Source organism: Platichthys flesus, chromosome 17 (genome assembly GCF_949316205.1).
Source record: "Platichthys flesus chromosome 17, fPlaFle2.1, whole genome shotgun sequence".
NCBI lineage: Eukaryota > Metazoa > Chordata > Actinopteri > Pleuronectiformes > Pleuronectidae > Platichthys > Platichthys flesus.
In genome coordinates, this window is record NC_084961.1 from 7839612 (window position 1) to 7866910 (window position 27299).

General features: G+C 41.8%; 3 protein-coding genes across 4 annotated transcripts; 1 reads left to right on the plus strand and 2 right to left on the minus strand.

Annotated features, from left to right (window-relative positions):
• Window positions 1-545: 545 nt before the first annotated feature.
• Window positions 546-2768, plus strand: LOC133972970 (cathepsin S-like). Of its 2 annotated transcripts, none has more exons than XM_062410603.1 (8): window positions 546-568; window positions 941-1068; window positions 1305-1427; window positions 1582-1731; window positions 1812-2048; window positions 2136-2301; window positions 2412-2514; window positions 2597-2768. In XM_062410603.1, the coding sequence occupies exons 2-8, from the start codon at window positions 949-951 to the stop codon at window positions 2694-2696; spliced, it is 999 nt and encodes a 332-aa protein (XP_062266587.1). In that variant the 5' UTR covers window positions 546-568; window positions 941-948; the 3' UTR covers window positions 2697-2768. The 2 variants fall into 2 exon arrangements, with proteins under 2 accessions (XP_062266587.1, XP_062266588.1); XM_062410604.1 differs by having other exon boundaries at window positions 1812-2036.
• Window positions 2769-3476: 708 nt separating this feature from the next.
• LOC133972921 (synaptic vesicle glycoprotein 2A-like) lies at window positions 3477-20609 on the minus strand. Its single transcript, XM_062410539.1, has 13 exons — window positions 20421-20609; window positions 14757-15482; window positions 14444-14624; window positions 13377-13528; window positions 12883-13016; window positions 12681-12770; window positions 12242-12349; window positions 11572-11660; window positions 11320-11484; window positions 11105-11238; window positions 8784-8990; window positions 8533-8692; window positions 3477-7766 (listed from the first exon to the last, which is right to left on the minus strand). The coding sequence occupies exons 2-13, from the start codon at window positions 15364-15366 to the stop codon at window positions 7583-7585; spliced, it is 2214 nt and encodes a 737-aa protein (XP_062266523.1). The 5' UTR covers window positions 15367-15482; window positions 20421-20609; the 3' UTR covers window positions 3477-7582.
• A 1494-nt stretch (window positions 20610-22103) lies between these two features.
• Window positions 22104-26535, minus strand: sf3b4 (splicing factor 3b, subunit 4). Its single transcript, XM_062410463.1, has 6 exons — window positions 26428-26535; window positions 25410-25538; window positions 24748-25290; window positions 23928-24092; window positions 23583-23732; window positions 22104-22426 (listed from the first exon to the last, which is right to left on the minus strand). Exons 1-6 carry the CDS (start codon window positions 26459-26461, stop codon window positions 22275-22277), a joined length of 1173 nt encoding a protein of 390 aa, XP_062266447.1. The 5' UTR covers window positions 26462-26535; the 3' UTR covers window positions 22104-22274.
• Between the last annotated feature and the right edge of the window lie 764 nt (window positions 26536-27299).

Genomic DNA, 27299 nt, shown 5'->3' on the forward strand with positions numbered 1-27299 from the left:
GAAGTGTCACCAGCAGACACGGCAGTGGCACTAGTATTATTATTAGAGGTAGCAGTTAAATGTAACAGTAGTATTTCTGTAAAGCTGTAGAAGCCTCCATGAAGAGCTAGAGAGAGTAACCTCCACACACTCATATATATCAGTGCTCTAAAGATTCAAGATTTTTTCATAAAGATCTCTGCATTGTCCCTTGAGAAATTACAATTAACCAAATAACGCCCCACCTCGTAATGTGAATGAAAGTAAAAAACAAACTCTTGAATCCAACACTGTTAATTGAATCAATTCAGTAGTTTTTGCATAATGTTCTGCTGACAAACATAACAGGCTGGGTTAAGGTGATAATAATAATTAGAATGGGGTTGATAAATGTAAAAACACAACTTTCTCTATATGAACACTTGAACGCATGAACTGATGAACACACACAAACACACACTGAGACACACAGACACACAAGCCCCTCAGTGATTTCAGGGTTAATGAGTTGCAGGTGCAGTGAGTGGGAGGATGATAAATAGAGACTCTAGTGGAGTCAGTTGAGTTTTTCCTAAGCACACCTGCTCAGGTAAGTTTTATCGACTCTGTCATTCAAGTGAGAAAATGCTGCTTTTAGTTTTTGAACCATTAAGTTGAATTATGGACTAGTGTCAGATTTATGGAGCCAAACATTGACCGTAAAGAAACCGGAGAGAATTGGCGTCAATCAATCAGACTGTCGAGTTGTATAAGCAAACTGAAAATCTTTGGGATATTTTGCTTACCTCTCAGACTGCCCTGCATGGATCAATACCTTTTAGCTTTGACTTCACTAATGCATTGATTTTGAGTTCTAAATGCTGGTTGTTATCACCTGGAGGCGTTGGAGCCTTGCTTCAGATGTCCAATCAAACAGGCCTTCAGTCTGTAACAAACATTTGACAAATTCTTCCTTTCCCAGATCAGAAAATGTTTCGGAGCCTGCTCCTCACTGTCCTGTGTGGATTTGCAGCGGCCAACATTAATTCACAACTCGATGGACACTGGGAGCTATGGAAGCAGATCCATAAAAAAGTGTATTCCCATCAGGTGACTGTCACCTATGTATATATTCTTTTGTTGGGTCAGTGACTTTTGTTGTGAAGGTCTTGATTAGCCAACAAATCCAGATTTGGTTCAGATTTAAAGCTGGGATGATTTTTATTATTTCAAATTCCAAGGATTTTCTCTTTCATGTGGAGAACTATTCATTTCACCAGAGGAAATTTATTCGTTGACGTCTATTGCATTTTCTGTAGAACACATTTTTATGCTCTGGGTTCCAGATTGAAGAGTTGGGTCGCAGGCAGGTTTGGGAACAGAACCTGGAAATGATTAACATCCATAACCTGGAGGCGTCTCTGGGTTTGCACACCTACGAACTGGCGATGAATCACATGGGCGACCTGGTAACTAGACCACAGTTGTGTTTTTACGAAACTGCTGATTTTATTAATTAACCGTTTTGGGTTCATACATTTTTGCAAGTGCCTGGAAGAATTACAAATGTTTGTCTGAACGCTGACAAAGATGCAGAAATAACTTACCGGTTTTATGTCGTAGACCAGTAAGGAGATCACAGATACATTAACTGGCACTGTAGTGCCCTCTGACCTGGAGAGGAACTCCTTCGACTTCATCGCAGTTAGTGCTTCTATACCGAAATCACTGGACTGGAGGGAAAAAGGCCTTGTGACGGAGGTAAAGATGCAGGTAAGATCCTAGTAGGTTCTGACATTTGAAAATAATCTTGCGTCAACATTTCAGTCATTGACAACTCAACCCATTCCCAGGGTTCCTGTGGTTCTTGCTGGGCCTTCAGTGCAGTCGGAGCTCTGGAAGGGCAACTCAAGAAGTCCACAGGCGTCCTGATGTCCCTCAGTCCTCAGAATCTGGTGGACTGCTCTGGGAGATATGGCAACCAAGGGTGCAACGGCGGCTTCATGACTAATGCCTTCCAGTACGTCATTCAAAACCAGGGCATTGATTCTGAAGCCGCCTACCCCTATGTCGGCCGAGTGAGTCCAATGGTTAGCCAATGTCAGATTCTTTTAAACGCTCAGATACTATAGTTAAACTTGTGGGAGTTATTCCTCTTCACGTGTCTTTCCTTTCAGCGAGGTCCATGCAGGTATGACCTAAATGGACGCGCTGCTAACTGCTCCAGCTTTGTGATGCTACCAGAGGGGAATGAGTTTCAGCTACAAGCAGCTTTGGCTGAAATCGGCCCCATCTCTGTTGCTATCGACGCTTCCAGGGCGAAGTTTGTCTTCTACCGTCACGGTGAGGTTATGATGCCAGTTTGTTTAATCTAAGCTGGATTTGAAGAAGCGAGTCATTGCCCTTGTTTCAAACTGAGCTTCTTTCTGTGCTTGTTTTGTGTGAACTACCAGGCGTGTACATTGACCACAGATGCTCTCGCAATGTGAACCACGGAGTGCTGGCTGTGGGCTACGGCACAGAGGGTGGACATGACTACTGGCTGGTTAAAAATAGGTGTCAAGGGTTTTTCTCATGTAATTTTTAGGACATTTGTAAGATTCCTTATGTTCTTGACTTTGGGTTTGAAATGTTTCAGTTGGGGCGTGAACTACGGAGAGGAAGGCTACATCAAGATGGCTCGGAACAGACACAACCAGTGTGGCATCGCTCGCTACGCATGTTACCCCGTCATGTGACCAGCAGAGGGCCAAACTGTTTCTTTTTATAACTTAAAAGCTCAGAATAAATAAAATTACTATAAGTGTCAACATCTGCAAAGACTCCTTGTCAGAGAAGATTTTTGAGGGGACACTACTGGCTACTGCTTTTTATGTTACAAATACATATTCAAAGTGTTTAGGAGCAAAGCACACTATTTTAGAATTGGTTTGACGCATCATGTAAATGTTGTCAGAGGTGATTGTTATTCATTATCCTCAAAAAAGACCAACTGAGAACCAGCTACTGCAAATAAAGAGCTCATGGAAACAAGTTAACAAGTCGGCAGAGAGAATTAAATGGATGAAGAGAGCTCACGGAATTTGAATTCCTTTGACGAGGGGGTTGGGAACCTCTGCAGTAGTGAACACTTCCTCCTGCACTGGAATGGCTTTCAGTCGAGCTCATGGCTTCAAGATGCTAACTTTTATTAGACCTTTACCTAAGAAATCGATGCTCTTGCAATGTTAAACATCTAAAAATGTGGTGAGTCATCGATTTAGTATTTGCCCAATTGGAAATAAACAAATGGACTGGGATGGAAATACAACACGCCTCGGTGGAGTTGGTAAAATAAGGGCACAGACTGCATGACAAGAGAACTACTATAGAGAGCGAAGAGTCTTAGTTTTAGTAATTATACTAACTAACATTTCCATTGCCACCACACAGCTGGAACAGGGCAAACAGTGTGAGACCACTATTCTAAAAAGTGAGGAGAAAATCTGGACTCAACATTGAACGGATTTCATGCCGTGTAATGCAAACATTTACTTTTTTTATTTCTTCAAGTTTTATTTCAATATGATTCTATCATTTTCTTCATAGATCTGGGCAAATGGCACAAAAGTGCAAATCAACTCGCACAAAATAAATACGGCACCTTTTTAGCATCACTAAAATATTCTCAATATCCAGAAGTAATAAATACTGAATTTACCAAGATGTTCAGTCTTCATTTTACAAAACACAAAGACAACACACGATAGATTTTTCTCTTCTTTTTTTTTTCTTTGAATTGAATCTTTTGTTCCACAAATTCCATACTTGCACGTACAAACATCTACAGTTTCTACACACAGTACATTGATTTCTGAATTGAACTCACATTTAGAGTAGAACTTCTATCATTGAATAAACAGATCCGAGTCAAACTAAAGAAAAGAAAAAAACAGACACTTAAAATAAGTCCCAGCGACGGTGAAGAATTCTTTGCAGAGGAAGGAGTTGTTTTTATGGCATCGGGCCGGTCCTGTTATTTTCTTTTGTCGGGATTCGTTCAGGACTGATCCGTGTGCTCTTGAGAGGAGACCAGAGGCCGGGCCATGAAAAGTCCCCTGTCCGTTTATCAGACCACCCTTTGCGGAGTTTATATATATATATATATGTGTGTGTGTGTGTTAATGTATGTATATATATATTATATGTTATATTATATATATACATAATGTAAATTTTACACATAGTCAACATTAAATAGTAAACTTTAACATTTTGGACAGGAGCTCTTGCCAGAGGATGCTCTTGATGAGTTTTGTGTTTAATGCTCACTTCCTGTTTCCACTTCACTTCCACTTCACTTCCTCTTAAATAAGACTCATGCGGACAATGGAGCTTGTGTCTAATTGTACTTTTTGCTCTTAATTTGTGCCTATTTTTCAGCTCCCTTCTCCTTAGCAGCAGCAAAGCCATTTCTCCAGCTCTGCAACAAGATGAAGTGCACGAGTAAAAGCATCCCCCTCCACAAAATCAGGCATATACAGTTTATATATATATATATTTATATTAAAGAGTTACCTGGGTCCAAGGTAAACAAGGAGCACAGTCACCACTAACTGACTTTCAGAAACACATACTCAAGTTTTACCAATTTTTAACCCCACTTTGATTAAGAACAATCACTGCAAGCAACAAATCTATGTCATCATACAACAATGAAAACACAAGTTCTTGCTTTTAGACAAAACACCGGCTGGCATACAGGACGTCCAAGAAGTCAGACAATACGATACAAACATGCGTCACAATCGGTTGAATACAGAAGGAGCGGAGGGTGAAGTTGTCTTGATTTAAGATGTGATCCTTCCACCGTGTTTCCCAACAGAGGAACAGGTCACGCGCGTTTTCTCCAAGACTGGTTTCCTTTGACAGGGTTCGTTTTAAAGACTGAACTGTGTCAGCAAAAGAGCACCAGAGTCTATTATGAAGAACAACACAAATAAATCCGACACTGCATATATTGCATTAAGTTTTTTCTTTATCTTCTCTTAGTGTAAATATATTTCTGTGGTCCCCAGCTGAGCTGTATTCATCACAGGGATGAAAATACCGCAACAGAAAAAGTAGAAAAATACGTGACGGACGATTTAAGAGTCTCATGCACACACACGTTAACAACAACAACAACAACATCCAAACTGCCTCTCAGACGACACACAACATGGAACGACGTTGTTCACTGAAGACTCACAAACAGCAAAGAAGAGATGTGATCCTCAGAATGTGATCCACATTTGCAAATATTGAAGGAAGAGTTCAACATTTTGGGAAATACTCTCGCTACCACTCGGTAAATATGAAGCTACAGCCAGCAGTCAGTTAGCATAGCTTAGCATAATGACTGGAATCAGGGGGAAAGTGTTAGCCCGGCTCTATTAGAAGTTACCATCATAAAAGATACATAACAGATGTTATCTCACGTCTCCTTATTCTGCACAAAGAATATAAAAGAGTAAAAGTTGTGGTTTTATGGCAGATTATGTGTTTGACTATGCGCCAGGCTATCTGTTTCCCCCCGCTTCCAGTCTTTGTGCTAAGCTAACCAAAGTGAATAAGTTTACTCCCAAAAAGTCCAACTCATCCTTCAAAGGCTCCCTCAAACACACACACACACACACACACACACACACACACACACACACAGACACACACACACACACATACATACACACGATCCAGAGGATGTCTTTAGGGCAGAACATTTCTCTCCACCACCACTCATGTACTCAATCACTGATTGTCTGCACACATATTGATGTACACCTTTGGAGAAATAATACCGCAGTAGTGATATGTATAAAGAACTCAATTATCTTCCCTTCGTGTCCAATTGAGATCAAATTTCCAATGGACAGATAATCTGTAAAGCAGCTGTGATACTTTCAAAGACGGTTGAACAGTATCATGCAGGAGCACGTTTGATAACTTGAGTGGAGGAATGACTGAACTCCTTCAATTAAGCCCTTAAAATAAATTGGCGAGTGACTTTGTTACCTCTGTTTCTCTTCCTGATCAAGCCGACTCTTTTAAACAACTTATTCTTCTTTTGGTCCCGTTTGATATGTGCTTATGAGGCCAATGACGCCATGTCATGATGCCTATGGAGCATTAAAGAAAAATGTTTTTGTTATTTTGAGGCCAAACAGCAAAAGACAAAATAATGAAATGACTAATGATATAAAAAAAAATCTTATATCAAATTCCACTTACTAACTTTTCTCAGAGCTTTCCTTTCCAGTAACAACTAAGCAAGGTACAGTGGAAAAGCTTTGGAAAAAGGTCTTGTGACAGGACTTTGATTATAGTTTTTGATTTTGCATAACTACTATTTCTAAGGTAAAAATGAACTGAATCCTTGTTTAGTCTCATTTTAAGATTAATGCTGCAATGCATGAGGGATGGAAAAATGATCCTGCATGTACAGTAATTCAGTGCAGCGATGCTAAAATATACTACTGGCTGTAAACATGATCAAGCATTTCATCAAACCTCAGCTACTGCATGAGAAATATTAAATATATCGTCTTTTGAAATTATCCTAAAATTATGAAACCGCTGTTCCGTACATTCTGCTGTTGGATCCAATGACTGAAGAGTGGGGCTGCACTGAATCGCAGGAAATGTTGGTGCTTAAAGGAATAAGTCACACGTGTACATAAGCAATCGCACACACTCACATACCATACACACACACACACACACACACACATGCAAATAATTCACCAATTATTATGCGTTTGTATCGGCTCTCACATTTAGCACTTGACCAAAATTGACAAAAGAACAGACGTTTAACACTGAACACTCAGGAACTGGATCAAACTTTTCCCATTTGCAACTGAGAATCCTGTGAAATGTAACTTCACCAGTGTCGGGAGGCTACACAAAGAGGAACAGACTTTATACAGGAAGAGTTCAACTCTTTGTTTATGAGTGAATCTTCTGTTTTGTGCTCAGCAGTTGGCAATGGATGGGGGCAGGGGGTTCCTGGTTGCTATTAGAGGGATTTAAATCAACCTGAAATACATTTTGAGGGCTTTCCAAATAAAAAATAGGGAATTCAAATTAACAAGCAGCACTGAAAACTAGTCACTGAGGCTGTGGACGGATGAGAAATAAATACACAATCACATACATCTGGAAATCTTTGCACACCTTCCCCCAAATCTGCCTTTTTCGGTTTCACTTGACCACTCTGTGTTTTCACCGGAGATCTATGCCCATTTTATCATCACAGCACGTTTCCACCTCTACCACATCAGCCTGTGAGTATGACACGTCCGTGAAGGATCAGATTTATTTTTACCTGGTGGCTGAAATAAAAGGGATGTAGTCGTTCTACCATGACACCGGCGTTAATCTCTACGTCGGTTAATCTCTGTGGGTCTGTTGGGACTTTGAATGACGCGATCCATATTTGAGAGGATTCTGGGCTTACAATGGGGGGGGGGGGGTTGGGCGGGTGGGGGGGGGGGGCAGTCTGTTGGTGTGAGATGGGCAGCAGCTGAAGCTCTAAGGAATGTTTGGGCTCTAGTGGTCAAACGCACTCCAGCTCTACTCTCCTGCCCACTGCTGGTCACCTGCTTTACTGCAACACTTGGCCTCGCGTTTCAGGCAACTTGGTTGCAAGGAAACTACCTGCAGCGAGCGCGCCGGCAGCAAAGATGATGGGCACGGCCTTGGTGATGCCGACGAATGACTGGAAGATGCTGATTCCCAGTACGGCCGCCAGTTTGCAGAGAGCATTCAGGAAGCCAAACGCTGTGCACCTGCAGATAAGAAGACAAGAAGAGAGGGAGAAGATTTTAACAATACTGATTCATTACTTTAATCTGATCTGTCATCAACATGTGTTTGAAAAGGATTTTACCACATTTCTGCTGAAACAACCTCTTTGTTGTAAAAATGAATAAATAGTCGGAGAGAAATTAAATCACATAAACTTATATTCACAGCAATAATATAAGAAGTGTGTAGTCAAATAAAACGATTCGTTAAAAGTAATTCATCAGATGGTGTTGTTGTAGTGGTAAACATGCTACCAGGAGTCACCAAGGGATTTTTAAACTCAAATGCAGAACCTATAAATAAATGATCAATAAAACATGAAACGGACTCTGGCTTCAATCTGAAGCAAATCTAACTAAAAGCCTCAGTCTTCTTCCGGCTGACATTTAAATCATCCTGTTTCCATGTTGTTAGCCGTATTAAAGATATGCATAGTAACATAACATGTGAGTTATTAGTCCAAAAGTAGGTTTACAAGCCAGACTTGAAACGACTTAAATGCTTCTCATGTAACAGATCATTAAATTACTCAATGTTCAATATAACAGAAATAGAAATTCAATAAAAAGAAATGTATATATTGGTAGGACAACATCAGCATATCTAATCTACGTAAAATGTTCATAATTCAAAATGAAAACAGTAATAACTGCTATATCTATTGTTTAAATGTGAATTACAGACAGGTAGCTGCTGTGTAGCAGTCGGCTGTGAGGTCACAGGATAAGATTTTCTCTGTCACGTCACCTTTTATCCGAGGGGTAGAGCTCCACTGTGATCACATCCAGGGCGTTCCACGAGGCGATGCTGATGCCCCCGAACAGACACAGGAGAGCGATCATCCCCGACTCGCTGTTGCCGAACATCAGGAAGAAACAGCTGATGCAAGAAATGACGCTGGATCCCGCTGTTCGGAGAAGAGGAAGCACGGTGACATTAAGTTGAATGGCCTCTATGGGCGCAGAGTGACGATCCTGCAGGGATTTCGATTCACTCACCCAACATCCGTAAACGACCAATCTTGTCCATTAAGAGAGCCGACACGATGTTGCCAGGCAAGACTGCCAGTGTGCCGAGGAAGTTGACGAAGTATATCATGTAGGCGTTGTTGAAGTCGTCGCTGAAGTCGAGCATGCAGCCCTCCTTGTTGTGGAGGAACGTGCTGTTGAGCAGTTTGCAGTTTTCCATCCTGTATTTGAACAAATCTGATGAAAAAAAGGGATCAAAAACATGTGTTAATACTTGGTAATATTAAATCTAAGGATCAGAAATATGTATAAGTACTGGCTGGGTCTGTACACTCTGGGTTGAATGCACTTATTCTGTAAGTCGCTTTGGATAAAAGCATCAGCTAAATGAAATGTAATGTAATGTACTGTAAAGGAAGCTGATAAATAAATGTAAGGGTATAGTTAGTACTAGGAAGAGGAGGAAATGTCTAAATTCTACTCATGTAAAGTCGCCTGTGTGTTTCCTCTCAGGCCATGTCTTATTTATGGAGGTTCTTTTGATAGTTTGCAGGCTGGGTGAGATACCTGCAGACACTGCTCAGGGCTGAAAATATACTTCTACCTCTTCTGTATGTTTTCAAGAATTTTTTTAATAAAGCAGGTTTTTATTTTACAGTTATCGTTCTTCTAAAAAAGACAAAGCTCTTAATCATATCAGGTTTCCACCAGTGTAACATTTCTCTGGAACATTGCAGGAGACATTTGATCACTTGCATCAATTACTACTTTTCCTACAGGGTGAGAAGAAGGCATACAAATCATCTCCCTGTTGAAGCATTCAGGACATACAGCCACCACACAACCGATCTACTGTCAACATCTGTTTCTCATCAAAGTTGTAAACATAAAAACAGATTAAACTACTTCATCATTTTATTTCCTGCCGTATCTTTAAATATACAGTGAATCAGGAAAACAACCGAGAAGGTCAGGGGAGGTCAGACAACTTCTCCTCGATCTTACTGTGTTTATACTTCACTGTCTGCTGCCGCTGAAAACAGCCTGATTACACATTCTGCTAAAACTGCTTCCAATAACCACAACTGGTTTTATTAAAGAGAGTCTGGCAGAGAAAAAAGTGCTGAACGATCATAAAAGTTTGGATGCAGAATAATGTATCTGTGGCTAGGGATGAGAAGTTAGTGCGGCTGTGATTGTTGGGCCGGAGATGTTCAGATTCAAAACTAAAGCTGTGGAAGCTTAGAACTGGAGGGAGAGCTAAGTGGAAGAGTTTTCCAGTTTCTCAGATGTGTTTCCCGGATTGGGATCGGACATGTTGATTTAATGGCTCATAAGCAGAAATCAAGACCACACACCAAAAACACACCAGCGACCACGGCCTTGGATCAGGAGGTGGAGGGTTTGATCTCCAGCTTCTCCGGTCCATATGCCAGTGTCCTTGGGCAAGACATTAAACCCTAAATTGCAACTGTTCCGTCGGAGAGTGAATAATGTGCGGTAGAAAAGTGCTGCGTTGAGAAGCTGTTTGTGTGTGAGTGGGTGAATGTGACTTACAGTGCTTTGAGAGGTTGTTAGGACTAGAAGCACTTAATAAAATCAGTCCATTTACCCTTTTGAATACAGCTTGGGCATAACAGAATTATCTTCAAGGCTTCTGTCACTACATCCATCTTTTTAGTGCATGTTTGTGTACAGGGATAGATCACATGTAAATGAACTATAGATACCAAAGAAGACCTAACTAAGGGACAGAAACAACAGAAAATTCAAAAACGCATGGAGACAAAACAAGAGTGTAAGATAAAGCTCTTACTTATTGCTATTTTTATATATTATAATGAAATGACTCATTAGATCAACAGGTACCGTGTAGAGAACACTGACACTGAGACATAAAACAAATCTATATGTGGACATTTGTCTCTTCAGTATCATAAAGAGCTTTGGATCTGAGAATCCAGTTGATTTATTCTTCACATCTGTTTTTCAAAGCTCTGTTTCACATCCAATCAAATCGCTCCGCCTACCAAATATCTGTTTAATTAATTTGTTTACATTGCTATGGTAACAGCTCTGCAGCAGCGTAACCAGGGGATACTAGCATCAGAGTGTTTCTATGGCGACAGACCTGCTGAGCTCCTCCGAGTTGTTTTTTGTTTTTAACCTTTAAGGCTAAAATGAAATGGTTCTGAATTCATATTCAAGCTGAAATCAATTTAAGTTGTGAGAATTAGAATCTGTATTTAAAACTCTAATTAAATAAAAATCCTAAATTAAAAATTAATCGCAAAACGTAACCATTGATTGTATAAAGTTCTAATTAATGCTGTATTTCCATTGGTATTTACCTGTGTTGTAGAACAAACTTGCAATGAAGGTGCAGTTTTTGAACAAGGTGTGTGTGGAGGTGATATCCTCGAAGTAGCACTCCTCAAACACAGAGTCTTCAAACACCATGGATTTCATTTTCAGGTTGAGGAACCTGGAGAACAGGGGACAAAAATCAGCTTTAGTGTCATATCTGCATGTTTGTATGTGAAGTGGTATTAAATACCGCACTCACTTGTCATTGAAGTAGTGTCCCTGGCTATGAACTTGGTTTTCCAGTGTGAAATTAAAAGTGACATGCTCCACTCGTTCCTTGGTGAAGGTCTTTGTCTTTAAATCATACTCCTGCTTCTGGATGTACTTGATCATGTCCGGGAACCACACAGTCAGGCCGTAGTAGCTGCGGAGTTGAGTTGTCGAGAACGGGATCGAATGAGAATCAATAGTGACCATGAAGCAGCAAAGACTCTATGAGTCTCAAGTTTACCTGAAGGACATGGTGAACCAAACAGCCATGAGCATGAAGGTAGTCCGCTTGTATTCAGGGCTGAAGCAGGCAAGGATGTTTTGCCGGATCTGAAACATGTGAACAGGAAGGTGAGGAAGACCTGATTCAACTATAAATAAATGTACGGTTCATCGAATGACAATGAAGCTCCTACTTTAATCATATGATGTGATATTTCTTTGTTATTCCTGAGAATATACATTAAAATTTGCAACATAATAGCCATGCAGGGTTTTTTTTATTTTCTACTAACAAATGTCTCTGTTTTCGATAAACTATGTACTTATTGTCAAGGCTTTTCTCAGTAGGCGTTAGGTAGGCGGTGGGGTGGCAGATTCAGAAGAAGATGGAGGCTGTAGATGTGTGTAGCAGAATGTAGGCTGGATGCAAATTAAAATCAGGCACTAGGGTGCTGCTGAAATGTACAATACAATAAGAAGGAACAAGTTTAAATGTATGAAAACCAAATGCAAAGGTAAAATCAATGCCATTGATTTATTCACACATACACGTATTCGTTAGTTTTACCTAATTACGTTTTAAAGGACCATGCCTGTTGGATTTAGAAACAACTAGTGGTGATTCTGTACATTGCATCTAAATAAATACCCCTTCCTTTCCAACAGCATCGTATTTGTCCCTCACTCACCTGTTGAGAGAGGCTGATAATCTTCAGTTTGTAGCGTTTCCAAACCGGAGTGTCGGTGCCAGTGTCTGTCAACTCGTCAATCTGCTTCACCGTCTTGATGGTGGTGACCTGGGATGTAGGAGAAAAAGTCTATCAACCAGATGTCATGGTTTGGTAGCCACTGAGCTTTCCAGAGGTTTGCTCTCCTGCTGCGTTTTTTTGTTTTGGCATCAAAGTAAAAGAGACATTTTCTGCATGTACCTTATAATAAGGTTACACATGAGCCGTTTCATCACAAACTCTGTTTAGCTATTCTGTTTTATTGCCCCATAAATGCACAGTCCTGAAAACTTTGTTTGGATTTCCTGCTGTGAGGCTCCATTATTGTTCGGTGATTTTAAGGAAAGCACATTAGGTAGGTCCGAGGAGAGTAGTTTCATCTCTGCTGGGGTATACTTACAGAAAACACCTTCTCTGGGTGTCCCTTCGCTCTCATGTTTGTGTCGTGAACTTGCTTCAGAATCATCCAGCCCTCGTCGTGTTTGCCGTTCTGTGTGAGGAAAAGGTCATACAGCACATTTCATTGATTTGTTTTTTAGGAGCCTTCTTATATGAGCACAGGCGGCGACAACTCCCAGTGAGGGGCTAACACATCCGCTGACCTCCAAGTAGAAGCGTGGGCTCTCTGGCACGACGCTGAGGGTGGCGATGGCGGCAACAGACGGAAATGCGCACACTAACACAAACACACGCCAGCTATGGAACTGGTACGCCGAGCCCATCTGGAAACTCCATCCTGAGGAGACAGAAACAAAGCATCGCTCAGAACTTATTACACCTCAGTCCATAACGGAGAAGGTCAGACTGTCGATCTTCATGTAGCAACGGGTCTGCGGTCAGACGTTTGCACACAAATGAACTCAAACCTGCCTTTTCCTATCATCTGCTGCCAAAACCAGAGATAATAAAGATACATTTCAAAGAATATACTCTGACATTCTGGGAAATGTTCCTATTAGTCCTTTTCTTTAAGATTGACACCACTTCCATGTTTGTGATTTAAGTGTTAGAAAGGATGAGGATCAGCCAGTTTGGATCAGTGCAGAAGTAGCCAACCATAAACCTGATCATTTCAGTGACATGTTACCAGACTCACCGTAATGTGGGATAATAGCCCAGGCCATAGCCGATGCGTATATTCCCCCGATCATCCAGAACATGCAGAGCCAACTGAGGTGCTCGCCACGCTTTTCTTGGGACAGGAATTCGGAATAGTAGGAAAACACGATGGGAATCGATCCACCGATCCTGCAAAGATGAGACACCAACTGAGCCAGGAGCAGAACAAATCCAAACATGCATACAGAGTTCAGGTTGTCACATTGACCTGCTTTCAGACAGGCACTGAATCCCAGACATTTCCCTGATGTTTTCCAGAGAGGCTGAGAACGTCAGGCACTGGCTCACTTTATATAACTGTATGATGGACATGACAGACACATACCACAGCCTCTTACTTCTTCTGAGTCAGAGCAAATCAAGGGTTTAGTGGAGGCACCATCGCTCGAGTCACCAACCTCCAAACTTTAATCTACTCCACTGGTTTATTTAGTTGGTCACCGAAGCTTTAAAGTAACTTTCGATTTCTCCTCACTTGTAATTCTCCATCGCTGTGGTGGAAAGACTAACTCACGGAGGCTCGGTGAGAAGGAGATTGATTTAAGAGAGGAGGGGAACGACTCCAGAATCTCAATTTGCCACTGGGCTCCACCAGAGAAGCTTTTGTTTTTACTAATGTGAATATGAAGAGGGTGAAGATTGAAAACTAAGAATACATTTAAAAGTAACATCCTTCCTCTGCTAACCCTAAAATGGTTTAATCTGATGCATCAGATCAATCCCAAAAAATATGATATAAGATTAGTATATTGATTTTGTGATCTATATTCTTGAAAAATATATTTTGCTTATACATTTTTTTAAACCATAGTCTAACAATACTTCTTTGTTTTTACTTTAGTAATCTAGATACATTTCCATAATCTTTTTAAGTATTTTTACATTTATATAGTTAAGTAATCTTGTCAACCAAGATTTGTATTTTTGTGTTTTCCTACTAGATTGTATTGTATACTATACAATACAGAGTACTCGCAGAAGAGCTGACAGGTCAGACAACAGTAAACCGGCCCAGAGGGAAGAAGAATAAATTGTTCCAATTACCCGACACCTGAGAGGAGACGGCAAAACAGAAAGGTGCTGTAGCCCTGGACGAAGGAGGAGAAGAAGGAGAAGATGCTGTTGATGGAGAGTGAGATGAGGAGAGACTGCCGACGGCCTATCCGGTCAGCCAGAGCCCCCCAGAGGAAAGCCCCCACCATCATCCCAAAGTATACGATCAGACCTGAGGAGAAAGAGCAAAGCAAATGTGAGTGTTACTCATCTATTTTGGTGAAAATAAGAGAATGTATTAAATTCGAAACTGTATCTCTCATGTATAACCCTATGATCAAACATTAACCTGTAAGTGTCTTACCCAGCATGCTCTTGTTCGGTTCAGACAGGCACATATCCTTCTCAGCGCTGGGGAGGACGAAGCCGACCACGAAGATCTCAACGCCATCGGCCATGAGAGCGAGCCCCAGCACAAAGTAAAGGGTCCACTGGAACTTCCCGTGACCGCATTCTTGCAAAATGGTCTCGTACTGTTGAGCCAGCACCTCCTGGTCCTTCCTCCTCTCGGCCTCGGCCGCCGCGACATCTTTGAACTGCTGAGCGCCGGCATCCACGGAGCCCGGCCCACCAGCCAGGCTGCCTTTGCCCGACTCGGCCCTGGGGATTCCTTGGTACTCGCCCTCGTAGATCTCATCGTCCTCATCGTGGCCCTCTGTGGAGTCACTGTGGCCGCCCTCGTCGTCATTGGCCGCCTGGCTGTCTCCGCGGTAGTAGCCTCCGTCCTGGCTGCCCTCCCTTGGGTAGTCGTCGTCATCGTCCTCTTCAAAGCGACTGTAGGAGCGCTTGCTGTATTCATCGGTCACCCGATCCACTGAGCGCCCAACCTTCTTAGAGGCTTGCCGCTTTACCTCTTTGGCAATGTCCTTGGCACCTTTAATGAAGGCAGTCCGGTTTTGGTAGCCTTCCTCCATTTCAAAAAGGTTCAGTTGACGCAAAGGTGGTCAAACGTGATGGGAAGAGGCCTCCTGAACGTTCAGGACACACCTCAGAGATCTGAAGAGCTCGACTGACAACTGGCTTTTCTTTTCTAGAGAGAAAGTGGAAATAGAAAGTAGTCAGTCAGTAGTAGTCTGAAATCATCCAGGCATGTGGGGGAAAAGCAACACTACACATTTCTGGTGAACCATGAACACTTCTCGTTGGAAAGTTGATCAAACATCCACAAAAAGACACAAAGTACCACAAAGAGATGCATGAAAGTCACAACAAAGAAGCACAAAGTGACTGGAGGGATACAAAATAACTACGAAGAAATGCAAAACGTCAATGAAAACACACAACACTCAAAAATGACAGCACAGAGAAACAACTTCCCCAAAGAAACATCCAGGTTTATTGAACATATCGATGAGAAGGGGTGTGAGTTAACACGTCTCTATCAAGCAGCCTGACGTCCATCCCTATTGTCTTGTTTGAACCGATCATTCTTGTTTTTCCACTCGTTAAATGCAATTAATTAAAAATGTAATTAAATAAATGGTCATTCACTACATGAGAATGGGATTTACAGGGTTAACAAAGCCTGGGATATTTTACTGATTGACTGCTTGATTGTTGGAAAAGAAATTCCGTCCCAGAATCTCCAAGACAAAATGGTCTCCCCCCTTAAAACTGCTAAAGCACTATATATGTTAATATTGTTGTGGCCTCATCCAATCGGTCTTTGAACTGATATTTATATTTTCGTCGAGCTAACCAAACAAGCTTTTCAACACTACACCTGTTGCATTTCCAGATCTGCCCGGCATGTGCTCTCTGCTGAGTCACAGAAGGACGGAGCAGTAACTTACAAACAGGAAGGGACAATCCAGGATTTCACAGTGAGGCTTTTTTTTAAATGCTCCTGTTGCATAGGTGCCCCTAATGCCTTGTTTTACGGTAAAGAGCTGCAGAACATCACCATGACTCAGATCTAGTGCTACTGAGGTAATGGTACAGAGGATGAGACACTATCTCTTTGCTGTTTATGTTTTCATCCGATAAAGCACGTTGACGTCTGTTCATTAAGTCGTTTAAAGGCTGCTCACAGGATCCTGCACCACACTGTAAATCTGTGACTGTTCCCAGGCGTTCAACGTCAGGTCTGAAAAATATTGCACCAACATTATCGAATGAAGTTCAAGTCGTGGATTAATCAAATAAAACCTTCCTTAATTGAAAAAGTGAACAACTGCGGGTGTGGAGGCGATGCGCACTAAAACGACTGAAGCTTGAAATTGAGAAGACGCTACAAATTGATGTCCATTTTACGAGTCGGCTGCAGAGTCACGTCTCCCCTTTGGGGAAAAAAAACACTTATCCTGAAGAAGACTTGTTAAAATCCCCTGACTGGTGCAGTTCAGCGGTGAGAGCCTCATCCATATGTTCCTGTATTAAGACTTTGTGAGCCTCGGGTGAGCGTGGAATAAAACAACATGTCACTTTGAATTTGCGGCGCAGGGAAACAAAAGACAGAGGATTAGAGAGAAACATCTCCGCAGAGCTCACTGTGGCCAGAACCGGGTCTGACAGGTTCTAACAGAGATGACGAAGCTATAAATGTTTAAAGGTTGATATGAAGCCTTTAATACAAGTCCACGGACACAGGGTTCATCCATCTTCTATCTACATTCAAATGTCAAGCTCTTACTCTTTCTGTAAAATGAATCTCTAAACTCCCAGTATATAAATTCAATGGAGAATTACTGAACTCCATCATTATCTTTTTATTTACTTATGAATTTTTGGACTAAGACTAGACAATAAGTTTGGCTTGACAATATGAGCCTTTAAATAACAACCATGAGTAATAACAGATCAACAGCTATTAAGTTTTACATTTACTAAAATCTCCAAATTAGGACGAATAGGCGACTGAGTGTCCTCCGTGGGAGTTTCAGCATTAAATATTGAGCTGGGAGAGAAAAATGTTAACGTTAATCAGCTCCTTAAAGTAATATTAAAGAAGATATAAAAGAGACTAAAACCTTCTTGTCCTCCACAGTGAATTGGAACATTTGTCTTCAGGGCTTCTGCTCTACAGTGAATTCAATAAGTGACACCAGTAAAATCGCATCCTAATTTGAGAAGTGCTAATGTTTAAGGGAGTTAAGATCATTGATTTTTCGGGTTATTTAACCAATCATTCCTCAACAATTGGTCCTTTCATCTTGTAAAATGTGAGGAAATAGTGATAGAGGTCCATCTCACTATTTCAGAGCCTAAAATCACCCATTCTGTCTAAAACCTAAAGATTCTCCCGTTGTTTAATATTAACAGAAAATTGTTTGTGTCTATCCTCAAAAACAGGATGTAAATGTTGGACTGAAATAGTCGTCCATCCTCACTTCAACTCTAGATCTACTTAGAAGTACGCCACCATCCGAATCCGGCTCAATACCAACACGTGGTTCAGTTGTTTCCATTCAATTTTAACTGGGATATCATGTCCCATCACGAGGCCGCACATCCTTCAGTGTCAGCAGGACGAGGCAGATTTACTGGCACAGACCGGCGGAGCCCCACCAGGTCTGGTCGTCCGGGCTAAACTGTGGGAGACTAAACTAATGATGTCTCAGATGGAGCCACTTACAGGCCTGTAATCACCATCGCTCCCAAAACACAGGCACACAGGCCTGGGTAAAATAATACCAGCATATGGAGCCGTGAGCGAACAAGAAAACACGTCAGAGCTGTTTGGTTTTAAAGCCATAAAACACACATTCACACACACAAACACACACACACACACACACATATTCAACCTGTTCTTTAGCTTTGGCTGATGGCAAAATGGTGGAGAAAGCACAGGTGTAACTAACACTATTAACCACGGTTCAGTTCTATTTAAATCTCTCAGCATACGAATGCAGGGCCCATAAAACCGAAGCAGCTAAATGGAAGTCAGACAATCTTTAATTTGATTAATTAACACTTACTGCAACGTGTCAAAATATTAAATTGTGATTCAATCAATAAAAAGATAAAACAGTGCCTCGGATGAAGCTTTATCCCATTGCACCTGCAAATGTTTTAAATTGTACTAATACCGAATCAGTCATCACCTCCACCAACGTTTCCACTACTGTCCATTTGTTTGTTGGTCGATTTGTTTGTTTATAAGCAGGTCTACAGAAAGACAAGTAGACAGACGTCCATGAAACACAGTGAAAGGATGCAGATCTCTTTGTTTAACACTGTGAGATGCAAACCATAGAAACCAAAGCTCATAGTCCATATTCATTATTAAGTGAAAAATAATGAGTCTCTGTAGGAAGAATCTTAAATACCAACCACAGTTAATCAGTAGACATTTAGGGCCGTTTAATTCATATTACAGACTCACTGCACATCCCTTTAGATGGAGAGATTTAGAAATAATGTACGAAAAACAAACCACAAAAAGAAGACAATAGAAAAGGATAAGACAGGGACTGAGAACATGTCAGTCTTCGGCTATCGTCTGACCATGAATTAGCCCCTGAGGGCATGTTGGGTTTTTGTGGGTGCAGAGAGCAGATATCTGGACTGAGACTCTCTCACAGCCTGACTAGTGAATTTAATAACACGAGTCCAACATTTCTCAGAAAATAACAAAAGCAGTGATACTTTTTGAAAATGTTTTAGGTCCAGATGACATTTGGGCTCATCCATATTAACTGCTATCTTAAATATGAATGCAGATCAATATAAAAGCTCCTAGTCGATGAATTTCCGTCAATGTGTTCCCTCAGGGACTATTTACCTGCAAAGCCTGCTCAAACGTGATTGGTCAAACCAGATAACTGGTCAACCGGCAAGCTTTCGATTCTCCATATTCACATGCAGAATCTGTTTATAGACATTAAATACATATATGCTGAAGTAACATTCTAGTTTTTTACATTGTACAAATGCCTTTGTGTCATTTTTATGTATCTTACACAACGCTCGTAATGGATCTTTCATTTTAACCCTTAAACAGGAGTGCAAACATTAGTCGTGCATGCAGAGGCTTGGTTTCTAACACCCGTGCATCCCACAGAGATAAAGACTCGTCAGCCTCAAAGAGAAAAGCCTAGAGCCCACTTTCCACACTTTCTCATCCCATCCATTCCCATTCAGCTGTCAAGTTGACAGCATCTCCACGGCCCCCACGTCGCTGCAACACACACACACACAGCCCTGTCAGTGGAGGGGAGCGAGGAAGGCCTGAGGATGAGGAGGATGGCGGATGGAGAATTATTGCTCCCTGGTCTCTGTTTAAAAAAAAAAAAATTCTTTTCACCCTCGTTGAAAAATCAATCAGGGTCAGTTTACCACTTGCTTCCAAGGCCGAGCGGAGCAGATAGCCATCACATCACATGGTACAGAGCTTATTAAAGCAAGGGGAGGTTTCTATCAGTCAAATGTCGTGCTGAATAACAGGGACACCTGAAGATAGCATCGCATCAAGAGAGGCAAACAACCCCCAACCCCAAAAAGAAAAACGTTAATATGATATTCTGCTTTAACAGGCCTGTTTTAATATCTGAGCTTCTTGTAGGGATCATTTCTCATAAATGGCAATTGCGTGGGAATAGAATGAAAACGTGAAAGCAGGAGTCTGATTGAAGGTGAATGAATTGGAGGATCCAGTCGGCTTGTCTTCATTGATGATCAGAGGGGGGGGAGGCCTCGTCGATTACACAGCACCACAAATATCCCCCAGCATTAAAAACAGGAACCTGATGATAAATAGCTGGTTTGTGTTCAAGGCTCCCTCACATCTGTCCCTCGTTCTTAGAAATCTCAGCCAACATCAGCATCTGGTCACGACTCGGGTTAAATCATACATATAGGCTCGATTCACAAAATCGATCCCGATTGCTGTGTGAAGCCAAACGACAGGAGAACACGCCCATCACCTCTTCCTCGTGATGATGTCTTAATACCGGCGAAGGAAAATAAAAGAGACTAACAGAATCCCAGCCGCCATCGGTCCCCACATTTGGGGTTTGGATCTCACCTTCAGTTCCTGCGACGCTCGGTGCCTCCTCCGCGCGGAGATGGTGGTGATGAAGAATGAGGAGGATGAGGAGGAGGATGAAGCCGTACGAGGCTGTTGCTGCGAAGCGGGTGATGATGCTGTGCGGGCTGGAGGAAGAGAGAGAGAGGGAGAGAGAGAGAGAGAGAGAGAGAGAGAGAGAAGACCACGCCATCCATCCATCCACACACACTCAGTGATGCGCAGGGGTCCCCTCCCCCCATGCAAAAAAAATCTCACGAGCACATTAACGCCTTCATATCTGGGGGGGGGGGGGGTTGCGCAGATTGTGTGCAGATCTGCGCCAAAACCCCTTTTGAACTTATTATACGTTTTTTTCCGCATCTAAAGGCTCGTGTGAGGTTTGCGCATCAAATTACTGCAAACGCATTTCGCATCAATTACATATATATGTGTGTGTTTGCATCCTCTCACGCATGCGCAGCCAAACACCTAAATTTACCCATCATCTGATTTTTACCAATTCACGATTATAACGCACGTTAGAATTAAAATCGTGCGCACAGGCAGCACACACACACACACACACACACACGTGCGAGCACACCTGACTCCGGTTGCCATGCCAACCACTTGCCATCCTCTTGATCCTTCTGTCTGCTTCAAGTCTTCGCCAACAAGACACGCGAGGTTTCCCACAGAGAGAAGCACTGCTCACGTCCCGTTTATAGATAATGTGTAGCATGATCTTTGTCTTTACGGCTCCAGCTGGGAGGAATATGATGGAAACTGTAAAGATGTATTTAAAAAGAATCCCCAATGCTCAGGGCAAGAAAAAGCCTGAGACAAACTCGTGTGATTGTTAATAAGCTGCAGGTCTCGTCGGATGGTTTGAGATGAAGAAACTCTTGTACCGTGTGTTCATGTCCTCTTGGCTGAGCAATGTCATATCTAATGGAGCACGACAAACTGATCATGATTGTGCTCCTTGTGCCAGTCATGAAGGTAAAAGTAAGAGTTGATACTGTTGCTTAAGAAGGTAAGTTATGAACTTAACATATTGAGATCTCATTAATGCGTACACAACACTGTATCTGACCTGTTTGTTGTGATCTGTTGTGTTCTGACAGCAAAACATCATGCTACGCGACGTTCTACAGATAAAGGCTGACTGACCAAAAAATGAATTTATTAGTAGTACATCCAAGTGAGTACTTTTATGAGCACTATGCAGTATATTAAAAAAACTATAACGAGAGGACTCATGAGAGCTCACACCTCCACCAAGGCCAAGCAGTCCCCTTAATAAACCACATTTAAATTCACTAGATCCAGAGAATCTCCACCAAATAGCAGTCCTCTACACAGGCAAGATTGTTTCATCACGACCCATGAATTACTCTGAGAAATCAACAAATGTTGAAGAAATATGTATCTACGGTCATGCCCCATCCCTACACAATATCATGGAATTTGGTTGAGTAGTTTTTGTGTAGTCCTGCTAACAGAGTAACAAACGCAGATGAAAATGAGCACAAAGATATTACTACTGGTTAGGATGGACCCACACAAAGCAGCCCACCTGCGCACTCTGCTAAATTCCTGCTGCATCATCCTTTGTAAAGTGCATAAAGATGACATCAAATATTTTTTACATTTATTGAGGAGGGCATTTGCAGAAATAAAACCAAAAGTACAATGATCCAAAACTTGTACTAAAAACTTTATTCACCAAAAGGTCTTTCATCTGTACAACGACCAAAGAAATACAAACAGGTGGTTAAATTATTCTGGCGATAACAAATTTGAGTAGATCTGAAGATGTTAAAAATAAAAAAGCAAAAAGAGACTCCTTTTTCTGCCGTCGGCGGAGGACTAGGGTGGCATGGGAGCCCTCATAGGAATGCGTGGTGGGACACCAGGGGGTCTTGGTGGCATCGGAGGTCCTCTCTGGAAGCCAAACGGAGGAGGACGTGGAGGACCGGCTCCGTAGCCAGGTGGAGGCATGGGAGGAGGACCTCTCATACCTGTAGGCACAGGAGGACCTGGGAAAGACACAGAGGGGTCACAACTAGAGAAAACCTGCCTATGGTGAATAATGGCCAGATTCAGGGATCCAGGGGACAATTCATTATGATGTCGAAAACCATCAGAAAACCTCCTGTTATAAATTATAGTTAATTCCCATCCAATTCAGGTAAACTAAGGCTTTCAATGAATAGTTTCTCCTTGCTTAAACAGGGTTTTATGTGGCGGCACATTCTCAAAATCATATTCTGAACCATGATCAAATATTTACTCCTTACTTCAGCTCTGACAATATAATACATTAAACATCTTATTTACAATAGATTTACACAAAGCTCTCAACAGATATTGCAGATTAAATATGTCTCCATTTCGCACTGTGTGAGAAACTGTGTCGGGCAGATATCATGTGAGATGTGTCAGATGGTGCAATGAACACCTGCTAAATCTTAAGATTACAATGTAAGACCAGAGATGAGACTAAAGCACGGAAATTATGTCAAGGAGCAGCTTTCCTCTTAAGTACTTAAACGTTTTAAAGATTATTGTAAATTCTAAACAAGCTTTTTCAACACTCTTGACATTTAAATGTGATGGAAAAACTTACGAGGAGATGGTGAGACGAGGAGGAGCCGCCAGGGAAGAAAGAAAAATGGAATTAGGATTTTACAAAGCGAGTTGTGTTTAAAAAAAAAATTACAACATTGAATTGGGATCATTTTGAACCAGACTGTTTATAGTTTACAGAAATTCAGGGCATTTCAAAGCTCCATATCAGCTATAAATAACTCTAATCTTATCTCGTTACCTATTCAAATCGAGGACACAAGACTATCCCTCACTTTTGTCATCTGTCTTTTCAGCTGTTTAACGGCTGAGCAACACAATATGGTTCATCAATAGGAGGCTTATCCACAGTAGCCAATTTGTCATGGTAGTCATGGTAACATGGGTATGCCTCAATAATACAAATCCTTAACGCTATTTTGCTGCATAATACAGACACAAGGAGTTAAGGTTTTTGACCCTCAGTTCTTTTACAGAAAATGAACTGAGTGGTTTTTTTTATCAAATCGATCTTTCCTTAAAATTCCCATTCTCTGTGAGTGAGGTTTAAGACGCTTTTATTTAAAAGCAAAGAAACGCAGCGCTCACCCATGGGATGTCCATATGGTGCTCTTGGTGGCATGCCCATAGGCGGGGGAGGGGGCATGCCAGGGGGCAGCGGTGCCCGTTGGTTTGATCCTGGAGGAGCAGGTACCATGCCAGGAGGAGCGGGAGGAGGCATGGGCATCTGAGGCATACCTGTGTGAGAGAAACAATGAAGTGGGTGGTGTTTACATCATTTGATAGAATCTCTACCTTGGAATTCAGTTTTACCCAGAAGTGGCATTATTATTTTAGACAATAGCTCCACTGTAAACGTTTTCAAAATGCAGGTTGTTAACTTTCCATAGGCAGCCACAATGGAAAACATCTTTTAAGTTAACAAGCCATTACCTGGATGCATGCTGCCTGGAGGGAACGGTGGTGGTCCGGGTGGAGGTCCACCGCCACCACCCTGTTGGCCCCCTGCGTTCATAGACATAGACATAGACGGGGGCATGGATGGAGGCATCGATCCCGGAGGTGGAACAGGAGGGAAAGACCCAGGGGGTGGCATGCCTGCAGAGACACAAGTTGTATGTACAATATAAGTTATCAATTTCTTATTACAACAAGCTGTTTGACTCATCAACATATAAACATAAAAATATTGCTGGTTACACCCCGAAAAAAAACGTAACCAAAGTAAATAAACACACGCTTAACATTAAGATTTAAGACGTTGACACCATATTGTGTCTTTGAACCAAGGTGGGAACAGTTTTGCAGCCGAAATGTGATCCATTGTTATACATAAAATGTGTTTGGATCCGACTGGTTGAGAATCCAGACACAACTTTTGAATCTAAGAGGAAATTAAGACTGGACAACAGGAGGAAATGTGACTTGCCACAACGCGATCAATGATGGTAGGAAACCTTACATTTGACATACACATATATATATATTATAGAATACGGACACTCCTACTACACACCTCAGCATATTATATTTTCTAAAGGCTGTGCCCTTATATTGTCAAATAGTGGGGTTCTCATTCTTAGATGATAACTTAAAATGTTTTACATGACATGAACAGTTCAGGTAAATTAACTGTTATACAGGGTAGATGTTAACGAGTGGAAGATGTCCCTTGTTTCCAAAAGGATGTAAACAAGGAACAGCTTCTAGTCATTAACATCTACACTGTATAACAACTCTCGTTCAGTCCTACCTTGCATGGACATCCCACCTCCCATTGAGGTCAGGACCGGTGTCGGAGCGGTCAGTGGCGGGGGAGCGTCTGCAAACAGCTGGTGAGGCCTGTCTGCCTGGGAGAGAGGGTTCTGTGCAGCCAGGAGTCGCTCTGCAGCCGAGCCGTGTCGCTCTCCTTTGGAATCCTTCTTGAAGGCGTAGGACACAGTGATGGGCCTGTTGCAGAGGTACTGGCCGTTCATTGCCTCAATGGCGGCATCTGACGCGTCAAAGCTGGCAAAATTGATAAAAGCGTAACCCTTGGAGTTGCCAGTGTCTGGGTCTCGCATGATCTTTGGCGTCTGGAGGATCACGCCAAAGGCACTGAATGTGTCGTAGAGCAGTTTCTCGTCAATCTCTGGATCTAGGTTACCAATGAAGATGTTTGCTCCCACGTCCAAGTTTTTGTTGTGCGCCGATGCCTTATTAACTCGAATTGGTTTGCCATAGAGCTTTATCATATTCATAATTTTGATGGCATAGTCAGCATCCTCTTCACTGAGGAACTCCACAAAGCCATAGCCTGAGGAGAAAGAAAAACATTCAGCATCATGTTTGGCTAAATGAGTACTGTTTATTCCACGTCAGACATGTTGCCATCTCCACAACAACACGGTTTAGTTCTCAATGGCTGACACTCACCCTGGTGTTGGCCTGTGACTCTGTCTTTGGGCATGTGTGTGTTGACCACAGGACCAGCCTGCAGGAAAAGCTCCCATAGTAACGGCTCAGATACTTTCTCGTCCAAGCCGCCGACATAGACAGTGGCATCTGAAAAATTGAACAAATTGAAATTAGACTTCATGCAAGTATTTCTAAGAAAAGTAAAAAATACAATCAATCGAGATGCATACGAGACATTAGTTATTCTTTCTTCTCTCAAATTGATACAGTGTGTAGAATGACTTTGAACTCTGGTGAACCGTTTACTTTCTTACAGAGTAAACAAATACGTTTTAGTAAAGTTATTAACTACTAATGGAACTTTTGCAGCCTCATAGAACGTAAATATATTGTCACGTTTTAATTTCAAGATAAGATGAGTGATTATTTTATTTATTAAGGAGGAACTAGATAATACAATTTCTGACACTAGCTAACAAAAATGACAATGGAGAGTGTGGCCTAACATCCATAATAATAACACTGATGACTGCCTATCTCCAGCCCCCGCTTCAACAACTGCTAAGAAGAAGCACACAAGACACGACACAACATCTGATTACAATGATAATCAACGTTTGATCATTTGTTTAGTCAGTTAAACAGAAGAACGGGTTAGCTCCAACTATGGGGAGTTAGCTTGATAGGCTAACTGCTAGCCACCACAGCGTAGCACTGCTTCTGATTTGCCAACAACAAGAACCGCCACAGTTAACAAATCAATTAGAAAGAGCATCGCCACGTCTGACGTCCTCAGCAGCAAGTATGTGAGATTAATACAATTACAGTTAATCGACTCAAATGGATAAATTAGCGGCAAACTAAGCTAGCGACGACTGAACACTTCCATGTGATCGAGCCGCTGGTAAATGTTCGCTAACCCGGCGGCTAACGACGCTAAACCCACCGGCGCGGAGGTTTTAAAGTGCAGCGTACGACCAGGTTCACACACGAGCTCCACCGCAGAATGAAACGTGGATTTAAACGGAGAACTTACCTTGGTTTCTTTCTGAGATTGGTCCCGCTGCCATGTTGAATGAACAACGGAGGACGAGCGTGTTAAACTGAGGTCCCGCCTCTTCCTGCGCTGCATAACGGAAACGGAACTGAACAAATTATAAAATAAAATGATTTTTATTCTGGTGCAGGAAACACATTTTAACATCTACAGCAGAGGTCTTCAACAGGGGGTCCACGACCCCTAGGGGGTCCGCGGAGGTACTGCAGGGGGGTCGCAAATTCTTTGGTTGATTAGACAATATTTTTAATTTGTTATAATTTTTTATTTATTTTCGAGCCAATTTTTTTCCCACATATTTAAATGTCTTTAAATACACATTAACATGCATCCAACATATTGTGAGGCTGATTTGACCCTCTGCCTGACAACATCCATCCGTCCAAGGTTAGATAAGTTGTTTGCTATCCATCAGGGTCTGACATCTCACTCATGTGGGAGTATGTGTGCCATCCACAGATGGCTTGAGGATTCACTGTCTCCTCTACATGCATGTTTAAAATAAAAACATGAATCTGTGAATTACTTTAATAGCTCAGTGTTGTATGCAAGATGTATATGTTTATAATGGCAGTGGCATGGCCACCCTTGCACATGTTTAAATTAAAAACATGAACATATGAACCCGTGTAATATTTGAATAGCTTAGTACTGAATGCACAATAACAGGGTAGCTATGTTTATACATGGCACTAGGCCCAGTTTAATATAAATCACAATTTTATACAATATATATATATAATAGGGGTCCCTGCTCCATCTGTCCACCATTTGGGGGTCCTTGGCCTGAAAAACGTTGAAGACCCCTGATCTACAGGAAGATATCCTAAGTCAGGGGCGGCTCCTGTTAC

Coding starts and splice junctions, on each gene's coding strand:
- sf3b4 (XM_062410463.1), bottom strand. CDS start 26,461: ATGGCAGCGGGACCAATCTCAGAAAGAAACCAAG. Junction 25,539..26,427: donor AATCTCAGAAAGAAACCAAG/GTAAGTTCTCCG, acceptor TCAATTTTTCAG/ATGCCACTGTCTATGTCGGC. Junction 24,093..24,747: donor AGGTGGGATGTCCATGCAAG/GTAGGACTGAAC, acceptor GTGTCTCTGCAG/GCATGCCACCCCCTGGGTCT.
- LOC133972970 (XM_062410603.1), top strand. CDS start 949: ATGTTTCGGAGCCTGCTCCTCACTGTCCTGTGTGGATTTGCAGCGGCC. Junction 2,049..2,135: donor TCGGCCGAGTGAGTCCAATG/GTTAGCCAATGT, acceptor CTTTCCTTTCAG/CGAGGTCCATGCAGGTATGA. Junction 2,515..2,596: donor TACTGGCTGGTTAAAAATAG/GTGTCAAGGGTT, acceptor GAAATGTTTCAG/TTGGGGCGTGAACTACGGAG.
- LOC133972921 (XM_062410539.1), bottom strand. CDS start 15,366: ATGGAGGAAGGCTACCAAAACCGGACTGCCTTCATTAAAGGTGCCAAG. Junction 13,017..13,376: donor GGCTATTATCCCACATTACG/GTGAGTCTGGTA, acceptor CTGTCTCCTCAG/GATGGAGTTTCCAGATGGGC. Junction 12,771..12,882: donor GCCCACGCTTCTACTTGGAG/GTCAGCGGATGT, acceptor TTCCTCACACAG/AACGGCAAACACGACGAGGG.